The 14,502-nt window shown below is 37.6% G+C and overlaps 1 protein-coding gene across 1 annotated transcript in view; it reads right to left on the reverse strand.

Annotated features, from left to right (window-relative positions):
- Positions 1-2,936: 2,936 nt before the first annotated feature.
- LOC306909931 (glutamate receptor ionotropic, kainate 5) overlaps positions 2,937-14,502 on the reverse strand; it is a 60,513-nt gene continuing 48,947 nt past the window's right edge. The window contains 5 exon segments of the mRNA XM_079484078.1: positions 2,937-4,314; positions 5,360-5,481; positions 6,672-6,800; positions 9,964-10,189; positions 11,142-11,307. Of these exon segments, the coding sequence (XP_079340204.1) occupies positions 3,694-4,314; positions 5,360-5,481; positions 6,672-6,800; positions 9,964-10,189; positions 11,142-11,307 (1,264 nt within the window). The 3' untranslated portion in view covers positions 2,937-3,693.

Consider the following 14,502-nt stretch of genomic DNA (forward strand, 5'->3'; position numbering starts at 1 on the left):
CCAAAACACGCACTCTTAAAGTCAGCATTTGTGCCTAGGGATAGAGCCAATATAGGATATATAAGTGAGGTCGTTTTCAGATCCAGACACTTGGGACATCGAAAATAACAAGACCCAATGTTAGTAATAATGCAAAATATGAGTTCCTTGTTCTTGACATCTGGAATGCGCTGAAAGCGGGTACAGCCACTTCAAGTCGAAACTCTCAGTGACTATACGTATGGGGGATATATAGTACTGTGGGATACATGTCAAACCCAACATACTCACAAACTGTGGGACACAGGCAAACCTAGATTCTCACAATTTCTTAGCAAGGTGGTTTATTTAAAAAGTGGAAACGTAACAAATAATGCAAGATGTTTGCCCTTGTACAAACTGAATGATAAACAACCTATCAGATAGATGGCCAGATCAAATGTGACTCATTTGCATTAGGGGTATCACTCAGAGAGAAGTCAACATGGTCCTCGATGATGTGATTTTTGGGGGGCTGCTACTGACTCCTAGTGTTGAAATGAAATGCTTGCAGCGACAAAATATGAGACACAAATAAAAATGGCAAATGTAGTTTTGAAAAGATTTAAAGAGACAAAAATGTTATTTACTGTTGTCATTTTAACTCACGATTAGGCTTTTTAACTTATAAATAGCGTAAATTGCTTTAATTATAGATAGAATAATTAAAAATAGGATAAAAAAGTACATTAACCCTCTCTCTTTTCTCAACAGGTAGTGGTCTAGCTTTTGTTGAAACGAGTAACTTTGTATTAGTACTATTGCTATCGCTTTGGATAAAAGCGTCTGCTAAATGTAAATGTAAACAAAAACAATGACGTTTTGATTACATCATTGTAACAGTATATACTACAAACCCCAGGAGATAGACTGCATACGTTCTCATAAATAGATACAGCTTGAATATTTTTTTATTACCTTCCAAAGGATACAGACACAGATCACTTTGGCAGGAGGGGATTAGGGTTTTTTTACTTCTCACAATGATCCTTAAGGAACAATGCTGCTGGCATTTGGAGTCTACACAAACAACCAGTCAAAACAATGACCTAAAGATAACACAATTTTTGATGCCAATAGCTGCCCTAATTTTACTTATGGGAAATAAGCAAATCGACATGTTTTTACATGTCTGCTTACCTGTTGGTACGGGGCCTCTCTTAAGGGACTAGAAAATAAACAAATAAATAAAAATCTTTGGCCTGTTTGGGCACATCTAAGATTACACGGAAAGGGAATCGAGCCAAGCAAACAAACATTTCAACAGAATTTTTATTCTGGGGAGAATAAGCATTTTGCCACCAATAATACACGAGCAACCTTTTCAATGTTATGTTAAGTCCAAATTGCACCACTAGATCAAAAAAGGTTAAATGGATTGTTAAATATGTTTATTATCCAAGCCAGCGTTGCGTATTTTTAATGCTTTTCTGCTTTTTTAGTTTGCTGACCTAACTCAACCTCATTCACCCATGTCATGTCCGCAATAATCCTGAGAACGCAACGCTTCTTTTCGACCGCTAGAGGGCATTGCTGTACAGATGTTTTCCTTTTGCCGGCCCCTTTGTAAATGTCCAACAGCACAAAAGGCTGACATTTATAGCAGTCTTTTAAGAAAACACACACCCTTTGGCTGCAAATGACCACATGTGATTCATGAGCAAATGTCAAGGATGCTTCAGAATATGTGAATGCTTTAATTCATGTTTCAGTTTAGTTCCTAAAAGGGTAAATCAGATCAAACACACTAGCCATGAGAGACATAATAATACAACTCGCCTAGAATCACCTTATATGCGGATTAACATAAAAAATAGTAGCAGAGGAGCGGGATAGTAATACTGTAATAACTGCTTACTTAATGATAACCACATATATTGTAAACATGGGATTTAAGGATAGGTACTTCAAAGTACCCAATGGTACTCCCATAGTATATAAACCTTAAAACAAACTTATTCACAAAATAATAACAAAGACAAATGAAAGCATCCACGCAGAGCAAAAGTCACAGTTTAATCACAGTTTTATTCCAAACGTGTCTATACTGTATATTTAACCAAAGAGGGAAACAGCCCTCCTACATAACCCACATTTTTTGTTGAATATTAATAACAATATAATCTCAATCATTTTCTTGATATTCTTCATCGTGGGTGTGATTCATCAAGCACTGGTATAGAAATCTCAGAAAATTAATGAGGAAATAAAAAATCAGCTTGGGTAAAAAAATGAATCACAAACAGCCTCATTCCCCACGTGACCCTTATTCAAACACGCACACCAAAAAGCACCAACATATGAATGCTATAATTCTGGAGACTGAAAATAGGACTGCTGGGTTTTTTGGGATATAAATGGATATTGAAATTTCACCATCCAGACTGCAACCTCTGGTGCGTTTCAACAAATAACTCGTGACAGTTGCTCATTTAGTTCTGTAATGAGAAACATCATTAATCGGCCCATCGCAGCATCACACAGGCCTACAGGTGCACAAAAGGTCCTCTGTCTCGTTTGTTCTTGTCATTGTTCTGCAAATGAGAAGTGTTTCCTTGTATACTTACATTATGCGATCTCCAATCAAGTCGTCATTCATTTAAATGTGGCAGTATGGAGGTAAATGACTCATGTTGACTTTAATCTTTGACTGGTTTGGAGTTTTTAGCTTCTCAGAGATACACTAAAAAAAGAAACATTCCCAACAATAACCCATCCCCTCAAACATAGAAAAATCTAAAAGACTTGTGTATCTATTGAGACACCGACAGGAGGAAAAAGAGCAATTGTTTAAAAAAAAGAGTTCAGGAAATAAATAGGGATGCACCGATACCGATACCAGTATTGGCCCTGATACTAAGCACGTATTCATAAAAAGGCACCGATACTAAAGACCGATACTTCATGTGACATGAAATTTGCTTTGAAAGTTTGTGAAAAGCTCATCAAATATTCATTTTTCCATAATGTGTTTAAGGTGGAGTTGTTTGTATGAAGCTATTACATTTTTATAAGTCTCACTGTGTTTCAAAAAGGTACAGGCATTCGTATCGGCGAGTACCTGAAAAATATATAGCTACTCGTACTCGGTCTTGGTATCGATACATCTCTAGAAATAAATAAACCAAAAGCTCAAAAAAATTATAAGAAGCAAGTGACCTTTAGGAATAAAAAGAACGAAGCTTTGCATCCCCCCTTTGATTCACTATTAGAGAAAGAAAAAAAGGAAATTAACTTGTACGATTTCAGTTCTATGTGCACACATTTGTTGAGTCTGACTGAATGGTCCTCAAAGGAGCATAATCCATGGTAAAATCTATTTCAAATCAAACGTCATTCCTTCGGTTCTTCTCTGTTTATGTTGCATAGCATTCTTTCGTGGGATATCCATTACGTAGTCTCAACAGTACGCCAAACCTCACATTCCACCCCGTACCATTGCATGACAGTGTTAAAATGGACACTTGGAAAGGAAGAGGTTGGCTGAATCATCCGCTTGCTTTCCATTAATTTAAGTTCACATCAGTCTGAGGTGCCGCCAAAACAGACCACATTTCTGCAGTATCCCAGAGGTCACTTTGACTGGAGGTGTCGGCACAGCTATTTGTGAGTCTCGACTTGACGCGTGTCTGTCTGTCCTCCAGCGAGCCGCACATTCATCATCTCGCATGTACCTCAGTCTTGCTTACAGAGCAGATCGGTAGATGGCGTTTTAGCGGGTGGTAACGGCCTGGGAGGGGGCATGGGTTTGGGCCTGCGGGGGCTGCCCGAGCCCCCTCCCTCGCTGTCTGTGTTTGTAATGGTTGCGGAGGGGGGCGGGGGCAGACGAGGGAGAGAGGATGTGGCGGAGGCCAGCTGGGCGATACGAGAGCAAGCGGACGTGGAACGGAGGCTCTGGATTCGACGGCACTCCTGGCACACTCGTACGTGCGTGCAGCCTCGGGGGGCCGGAGCGGGAATCGAAGCGGGAACCAGAGAGGGTGCGGTGTTAGAGATGTTGGCACCGAGAGGGTCCTCCAGCAGTCGCTGGGGGCCCGGCCCAATTTCTGCAGGGACCCCGACAGGTCCCGGGACGGTCGCAGCTCCGGTTAACGCGCCCGCCCCGCTGTACAGTTTGCCGTTGCTGAGACGCATCTCTCGTACCAGACGTACGGGCCTGGGGGCTCCCAGAGGGAGACGGGACGGGTGACGGAGGATGCCATGGGACGAGAGGGGTCGCCGGCGTCGTAAACGGGAGTTCTTTTTACACGAGATAACGTTTCGGAATTCCGTCATCATCTCCTGACATATTGACACCTGAGAGAGAAAAAGAGAGTCATAATTCTTTTTTGATGATTCCTTCATTTGTATGTCGCTGTTGCTAAATTAATAAAGGTAAACCTTTATTGAAAACCTTGTACCAATAAAAGAGTTTGTAACCTTCAATCCTACTATACGTATTAAAATTGTGTGTAACTTGTTCACGGACATGAACGATGGAAAGATGTGCTATTATGTTTCTAAGTAATTTGAGTTTTAATGTTCGCCTGGAGGATGAAATGCAGACGTCAATATCTCATAGACTTGAAACTGATATACGTTGGGACTTCGACCTCTAGGCCCCTAGAATATCACATATCTCTCACCAGAATATCATGGAGGACGGGGGGTGGGCTTTTTGACTTCGGGCTGTGTACAGATCCCATGTGGGGTAACAGCTTTATGTGGAAATATCTACAGATTTGTGAAACTGTAAAAGAAATGTCAGCTTGACTCCAGCGGGCATTCTTAACTTAAATCTATTTCCCCATTTACTTCAGAAATTCCCAGTAAATGTGCTAAAACGTTGCATCCAATCATGCTACAAATACAGCGTAAGAACAATTTAAATACACTACGCTCTTAAAAATAAAGGTCCTAAAACAATACAGTGTTTGATGCTTGTTTGGTTCCATAAAGAACCATTAACATCTACCAGATGTGTATGTTCACCCAAAATTCTGTCATCATTTAACCTCCTTTGTCATTTCAAACCTGCATGACTCTTTTTCTTCTGTAGAACAAAAAATTGGAGAATATTGATAACCCAACGACTGCGGCACCCATTCACTTCTGTCGCACGGACACAAAACCAAGTCGATGGGTACCGCTGTTGTTCGGTTACCAACATTCTTTAAAATATCTCCTTTGGTGTTCTGAAGCCGAAAGAAAGTCATAAGGGTTTCAAAATGACGAGAGGGCGAGTAAATGATGGAATAATCCAGACACAGTTATATCACAAACACAGATGACGCGGTTAGTTGCGGTTGTAACCTACTCTGGCGTGTCTGTGTTTTCGGGCGCTGCAGGAGTGAGGGCGTACCTCATCTGTCTCTGCCGACCGGCGTGTGGACCACACAAACTCCATAATGGCAACAAAAACAGCTATTATGAGCCCACATATCAGCACCACGAAGATTCCTCCGATGTTCTCCATACCCAAACCTGAAAAAAACATGGGAATGCAATACAGAACACGCTTTCAACACAGAAAAATGTGAAGTCAATATTATAGATCTTGACTTTGTACGGTTTATTCTTTTATTATATTTCATTATCTGACTTCTATAATATAAACTTTTATTGTCTTCTTCTCTTCCTTTCTCGAGAGGAATGAACAAAATAAGAATTTCAATGGACTAAAGACAATATAGATCTTGAAAATCTCGACTCACAGGATTCCCCAATGATACTGTTAGATTCAAATCATTGTTTTAACAACCCTTACAAAGTTTGCTTTGAAGTCCAGCCAAGCAAAAAGTACAATGATTATTCCTTGTTTTTTGTTTGTTTAATAATATTCTGGTTGCACTTACAGAAAAGCACAAATTCACAGATGGCGTGTGTTAAATGGCACAAAAACTGCTATTCATAATATTACATTTTCTTGCAGAGTTGTAAATAACCTCGAGAGACTGTAAATGTCATTTTTCTGGTGAAAAAAGGAGTATTGCAAAAATATCGAATGCATTTCAAACACACACACACGTGTGCACATGTCTGCACACACTAAATAACTAACATTTTCTCTAAATCCCCCTGGGCCGGTTTAGTCGACTTCACACGGAAATTCAAATATCACCAGACCACATAAACACAAATGCACTGTTTTACAGAACTCTGAACCATCTGTCATTTAAAACCGACAGATGGATGCTGTGCATCTTACATGCAAGAATATAAAAATACAGATACAAAGAGAGAATCCAATTTCCCATTTCTAATGTTTGTGTGATTTGTATATTATAAATTGATAAATACAAATGACAAACTGATTGTATATAAACTCAAATATGAATATAATGAAATATGGATGTAAAAATATACAGCATATAGGCTAGGTAAAACACATGCGCACTTGCTTATTTAATGTATTAATGTATTGCTATTAATATAAGACAATTACAATTTCAATATACAAAACCAAAGTCCAAGCATTCTCCTCATATTTTAATATGTTATTTTAATTGTTTTCCTTCGACGATAGCAAAGAATGTATGAAAACGATTGTACTTGTAATAATTGCATTTAATAACAGCAAAAGAAAAAGCAACCGTAAATGATTTAATAGGCCAATAGTATTGTAGATTACTTTGAAACAAGTGTATGTTCGCTCACATCAGTGTGTCGCTCACCTTTGGCTCGATGGTCTTCCTCCTTAAGACACTTGCCCCCCTCCCACCATCGACGTTTCAGAATCTCTAATCTGTTGTTCTCCTGCAGTTGTAAGACACCTAACGTGATCTCATCTCTGTACGGAGAACCTGAAACAGAATAACTGGTTACAACATCCCAAAACCAGCTAAATAGACCAGCTAAATCTAGACAGGCTAGAAGACCAGCAAACCACCTCAGGCTTGTTTACGCTGAGAGGTACAGAAGGGCAAACAGTCATAAACCAAATGTCTTTAAGCCAGTTTTATTCACAGTGGGACAGTGAGAGGCAGGAACTGACTCAAACTCCCGACGCCCACATTAACACCAAGGCGTAACGCGAGAGAACATCTGCTAACCGCTAAGCCACCGCTCCATCTACTTCAGTCTTAAATCAACTCTTTAATTGTACGTTTGCAAATGAGCTGAATTAGGCAGTGTGTCAGAATTGAAATGAAAGCGACGATCGGGTAATTCCAAATGATTTGACTAGTTAAAATAACATCATCCTTCATTAAACATTAGTGCATTGCATCTAATCTTGACACGCCGGTAATAATGTGACGTGATAGGATGTATTCATCTCATTAATAGATGTTAATTTAAATTAGAAACTGCGGCTTTGCTTCCAAATGGATCGGCTGTTATCGAAGAGAATATTGCTTTAGATTTTGTTCAAAGATGAGAAAGGATTTTGGAAAATTAAGCGCATGTTTTATATCTGTAAAATGATACTTGACATCCGATGTCAAAACTCAAAGGCCTGGATGAAAAAGGCTTTATCTTTTATTAGTTTATTTATTTATAGTCATATTTTCTGAATTCATGCAGACGAATAGCATGTTACTTTTTTACAAAGTATGTGAGCTTTCAACAACACTTAAAAAGTTTTTTTAAATATTTATTATCATTGTAGTCTTTAAAATAGCATGTTTTAAAAGGCCACTAAGTGGATACTTGAATGGCTGACTCATTATTTTATTCTGAGCTTATTCCAGTTTATGAAATATTTATTTGTACACCCTTTGGCATTAAAAATAGACCGAGAATGCTACGTTATTGTTTCACTCACAATGACCTGGTTCTCTTTCTACTTCCATAAAGTGCCACTATTCTCAGTTACGCTTACCAGCATCAAATTATTTATAAGTGACGTAACTTAGAAATAAGCAATTTATAACTTTCAAATGAAAGATTGAAGAATTACATCACAATAAGCCCATAAGCCACATACTGTATGAAAAAGGTAAACAGGGCCTTGTTTACCTCAACATTTAATATTCTAAAACAGCACCAGGTGTTTTTTTAAGGGTGCTGTTGTGACACCATCTGCACTGTTGCTATGGAAACGTGTCCATGGAGACCAGCCTCTATACGAATGCCTGGGTGAGGCAGTTTTATCATTTGGCACCAGCACTTTGGAAGGTAAACTGGTGGGATGTGTCAGAACTGGGAGGAGAGAGTGGGGCTCCCACATGAAACGCTGTGTCCTGGAGATGTTTGAAGTCTTTGAAGGTGGACGATGCTCCTGGGTTTTCATTTCAAATCGAGTAACAGGTTCACAAGATTATGATAGTTTAACCCAGTGGTCATGTGATTGTTGGAGTGAAATTCCTAGAGGACAGAAGATCAAATACAGCGAGCAACATTGCTCATTGCCGGATCTGTGGATCTCTAGCATCCTTCTCTTCAAAAGCATCCCTTTTTCATAGTGGCACTCTCAATTCATCTGTTAAAATATTGCTCAAGTGATCCATTTGATTCCATTGGTTACATCCGTGGGATGTTTTTTAATGAATTATATATTGATGAATGAAAATAAAGATTAATAAAAACTTGAATTCATGAGAATATTTTAACACCAAAACACATAATTTTACCATGTAAATGGTCACATGACCAGAGGCATTTAATTCAAGTTTGTCCCAGTAAAAGATACTGTTTATTAATCGCATCTAGAATAAAAAATTTTGTTTACATACTATGTTACATGTCTATGTACTTTATATTAATTTTGTATTTATAAACACACACACACAGGAAATATTTAATTGTATTTATTTATATTTACCAATAACTGAAATTATATATAAATGTTTAATCATTTTATTTCTTAAATATATGAATGTATGTTCATAAATACAAAATGAATACGAACAGTACACAGATATTATGTTAACACAAACTTTTATTCTGGATGCGATTTATTGTTTAACAGCACTAATACAGATGTAACTACTATAACAATTTAAAGTGTATTATTGAGTAACTGCATAAATAAGATTGTCCTGACTTATACACAACAATGTAAACCATGCTCACAGTTGAGAGGAGTAGGAAAAGTTACCTATTCACTTTTCAGTAGATAAGTGGGAAAGTCAATATAAAATTGTCTAAAATACTACTAATAAAATAAATGTTTTAAAATAATAAACAACAGGGATGTATTTACACTATGTTACAACTCATTCCAACCTCAGGCCATTATTCTGTCCCGGGGAATCAAACTGCAGTGCAAAAAGCTAGGCTGCTAAATAACGCTGATCATCTCTAAAGAGCGTTGTAAAAATCGCAACGGACAGTTTGCTTGGAAATCTTTTGGAATATGAGCCGTGGGACTACTGTAGAAAATACCACATGACGCTAATAACACTTTTATGACCTATTTCACTATCACAGCTGGATTCTTTAAGCGTTATGCAATAAGCCTCTTACATTTTAACTTGACAAGACCTTCTACACTGGAATCCAGAAAACCCTCCCACAGTATTATTCAAGAGGGTACGGCTCAACAGTGACCATTATCTCACTTAGCCCCATTCTTTACCCACGAATAAGACCCCATGTCGTCCGATCAGTCTTTTCTCCCTGTCACGCCTACTAATCACCATTTAATGTACTCAACGCTAAACACACACGCTGTAAAATTGCCATTTTACGCTTTTTCTAATATCCGCCTGTCGAGAAGTAATCGCAGGATGGCAAATGTCAAAGACAAAGTCACAATTGGTATTTATCAAGCGTTGCGGGATGTGTCAAGCCATCTATCCGGGATGTTCACACACAGTACGACGTGATGTTATTATAGAGATGGCTTTCTTGTCTCTGTGACACTCCTTGGGGATTTAAGCTAAACTACATTTTTTGGGCCCTTTTTCTTCAAAGTGAAAACACAAAGCAAGAGAGAATCGTTGAGGAGAAACACATCCACATTTAAACCCATGTCGTTCGCTCAAGCATCACAACTCAACGTCATTCATCTGCTTGACTCACCCAAAGGCATTCCAATGCCGTAGCCCTTGGTGTCCAACAGTCCTCCTATCTGCGTGAGGTTGCAGTTCAGACGACGGTAGTACTCGTTCATGGTGCTCTCCAGAAGAAAGGCGTACTTGGAGTTTAAAACCCGCGCTATGCCGTCCTCCGTGCTCTTCACGAACACGCTGGGCTGCTTGGAGTACATGTAATTCCACATACGCTGGTACGTCTGGTAGCGTGAGTTCTGAGAACGTGTAAAATTGTCATTGACGAAAGTCATTGGAGAGAAGAGTATTGCAAAGTAAAGAAATAGAGCGAGAATTATATTTAGGAAGACATGAAGATGAAAACATTTTATTGGCAGACGCTGAGTGGGAAATAGATTAAGGGTGGCAGATTGAGAGATAATTTATCAATTTGTGCTGGAATTTACGTGCGTGGCGAGTGAAGTGATAAAATAAACAGGGAAATAAGGATGGAGAGGGTGAGAGAAAAAATAAGACTTGATTTCTGTAGAAAAATACTTGACTTGGATTAAATTTGATCTGATAGCGGAAGAGAACTTCGCCGCGGGTGTGAATAGAGATGTGGATGTGAGTCATTAAGCCAACTGTTAGCTGTCATAAACAGGAAGTGATGCATTGTGACATCACTTGTTGTGAGCCTGTCAGACAAATTCGTTCGGACATGAAAATATTCAGTCATATTAGGGATTTGCATTGTTTATGAATTGTACTTGTAGTTTATTTTCTATTTTAAACCTAGACCTTATAAAAACCTTAAAAATAAACAAATCGATGCATTTAAAAACAAAATTGTAACATTGAAAAAGCATTTTCTCTTAAAATTGTAACTTTAAATCGTAAATCAAATATTTAAAACAGCCTTAAACATTTATAAATATTAATATAAATTAATAATATTAATACACTATAATTCTAAATTATTTATTTACTATAACTCTAAATCGAATGTCATAATTTAATTAAGAAATGGAATATTAAGGATACTGTATTATCAGCCATATAGGTGTCAGATAATTTATTTTATGAATTTTCTTCCAATATTTCCAAATAGGTCTATTCCTATTTAAAATTAAAACATTTATTAATTGTCCATAAAGGAAGGTTTAATCGGATGGGAACCGTTTTGTCTCAAAATTGGTAAAAACAATACAATACACAAACCATACATACCATGAAGAAGGTCATGGTACTTCCTGCCTGAATAGTGCCGTACTGGATGTTCGTCTGATCGGCCAGGTCGTCCGCAGATTCGATCGGCACCTCCATCCTCTGAACCGTCAGGAACGCCGCCAGGTTCGCCGTGTAGGAGGAGATGATGATCAGCGTAAAGGCCCACCTGTTTCACAAACAGCCAGACATAACGTCTGCATTACAGATGGCTGTTTGCATTAGACACGCATGTGTACAAATATGCTGACATACAGGAATTACCTTCACGGTCGAAGTGTCATCTACAGGCCGTTCCATCTAATATAGAACCACACACAAATCTAAAGCACTAGATGCTAGAAATGAGATAAGGTCTGTTTGCAACTCTGTGAAATTATCTGTCACTGGGAATGAATTAACAAGCCTTGATAACAGATTGTAAATCTGACGTGAAGGCATAAAATCCAAATTTCACTTTTTCTTTTATTTACTGAATACATTTACTGGATAATTTACTTTCTAATCCAGTACCTCAGAGATGAAGTATTTTTGTTGGCTAACCGGCTGTTCTGACAATTTATGCCACCCTGTCAAATTTTGCTACCTCTATACAAAAGAGGACTAACCCCTCCCCTACCCCAACCCTTACACCTAAATTACCCCACCCAATCACAACACGAGGGTAGCAAGATTCGATGGGTAGCATAAATCCACAGAACAGCGGAAGGGAGCGTTGTGCTGGTTGTCTTGACCGAAAGCCTATGCATTTTTCCCATAGAGTTTTGGAAGATCGCAAAAAACAAGCTAACAAGGGTTTGTGATGTTTACACGTTTTGTCTATAAAGACAATCTTTACAAATTAACAAAACATTTGTTTCTTTTGAAGCCGAAATACAATCGGCTGAAGTAAAAACCGAACACGATGCTATAAACGTTATTAAACGTGTGTTCCCTGGTATAAAATTACTCCGTGAATGAATCCACATCTACCTTTTAAGAGATTTGTGCACGATGACGTCTAACGTCCCCGCCAAAGGAAGGAGTGACTTTAAGCAACTTGTTAGCGACCGCCGTTTTTAAGACACAATAGGCTTAAATCACAAGCGGGTTATAATTGGTGTGTTTTATGTCATAGAATAAAACGTGAAAATATTTGGAGGTTTGGTTTACCACAGACCTTATTTTGGGCAAAAACTAATAAAAAACCCCATAGAATTTAATGCGAAGGAACCAGAAGGCCTCAAATGCTAACTGGCTTCCGGGTTTTGCATACAAAAAGACGTCATCTCTGAGGCTCCCTATAACTGTCAGATGTTCCAAAGTGACAATTCTCTGCTGATTTTACCATTGGCCCCTGCTGGCCACCATTATGCCATCAAAATGCATCCTCATCCATTGATGGAAATTCAAACGACCAACCGGAAATCCCATAAAATAAGCGCCAACCTTGATGCCCGTCCCTAATAAACACGCGGTAAATCACACTGAAATGAAAAGAGATTTTCCGGGTCCTGCGAGAAAGATCTGTTAGCGCTCACGAGACTAGACAAGCAATAAAACGTTTCGGTAACACTTCAGTGTAGGGGGCGATTCTCAATATTTACTAGCTGTTATTAGCGTGCCTATTATTGGCTAATTGGCCGTTTATTAGTTCTAATAAAGCACATATTCTGCATTACCATGCTCTACATACCTAATCCTACCCAATACCTTAACCTACCAACTACCTTACTAACTATTAATAAGCAACAAATTAAGAGTTTATTGGGGGAAAAGTCGTATTTAATGGTTTGTTGAAAGCGAACACTGAAGCATGACCAGTTACGTGTCTTTTAGTTAAAGTTTTCATCAAAAATGAAAGTACTAATTGCAGTCACGTTTCCTCCGGGGCATAATGGACATGATTTTCTCAGGGATGACGCGCTGATAGAGGATGATTGTGAAATCAGTAGCTGGTTTCTGGGTCACCCCTACATCGGATTAAAACTCCCATCTATTGTGTTTATTCACACCACGGATGATCAAACATTTGGCTTCAGACAGAATTGTTTCACCTCCATTGTTACTTTCTTAGAAAAGATATGTTGCTCGGCTCAAATAACCTCAAGATGAAGGCACAGGGCCGAAACGGAAAAGATGCAACTGAGAAAAGAGATATTTAGAGATAGAAAGATAGAAGGCGCACCATTTGAGATGGATGACTAATCTGAAGATGTGATTCAAGATCGTAAATTGCACAAGTATATGTCTGGACACGAACAAATGTGGCCGTTCACACAAACAAACAAAGTTACAACACACTTCAAAAGGTTTTACTTGACAAGTCTTGTTATTCTACAGTTTCACTAAATCCATTTATCTACGTTTTGGGGGTGACATTTTTGGAAAACAAGACAATAATGAATTAAAATCCTTTTGTAACGCAATTTAAAGCTTAGTTCATGTGTCTATTACAAACAAAATATCAAATAAAATCAGAAATATATTGTGATTTTTTAAATCTATTTTCTATCTAAATTTTTTATTTTAAATATATATATATATATATATATATATATATATATATATATATATATATAAACAGTCGATTCCTTATTTTTAAATGTAATTTTAAATGTTTATTTATTATAACAATGGAATTACTGATATATCTATATATGCAATTCAAATTTAAATTATTTTTTATTACAAAATTAGAAATCATGCAACACATACAGTTGAAGTTAAAAGTTTACATCCCACTATGCAGAATGTGGAAATTGCTGCAAAAATATGGGAAAAATAAGAGGAATTATGAAAACGGAAGGATTATTTTGAATTTAGTCCTGGCCTGAACAAGTTATTTTACTAAGGAGATTTTAATATGAAGTTCACACTAAAAGTTTTTCTAATAATAGCACAGGTCAAAAGTTTACATATACCTTATTATTAATACTGTATGATGTTACCTGAACAGTCAATGACTTTTTGTCACAGTTGTTTAATGGTTTCTTGTTTGTTTTGGGTCATTAAACTGTCCACTGATCTTCAGAAAAATGATGCAGGTCCTCCAGAACCTTTCTGTATGTTTGACTCATGTCCAGCAGCAACTGTATGATGTTGAGATTCATCGGTTTACGTTGAGGACAAACAAGAGACTCAACTATTACAATAGATAGAAACATTCAGTGATGCTCATGAAAAACCTCTGAAAATGTATTTCTTATGTGTAAATTGTTATTGTTTTGTTTATATATAAATAGTTTTATTCAGTAATGTCTTTCAGAAGCTATAAAAAATTGATTTTTTATATTTCTCAGGAAATGAAATATAAGCAATTAACAAAGGGGGATGTAAACGTTCGACTTCAACTGTAAACACATCCCAAACGCAGAGCGGGAGT

This window comes from Barbatula barbatula, assembly GCF_947034865.1.
Source record: "Barbatula barbatula genome assembly, chromosome: 21".
NCBI classification, from domain to species: Eukaryota; Metazoa; Chordata; class Actinopteri; order Cypriniformes; family Nemacheilidae; genus Barbatula; species Barbatula barbatula.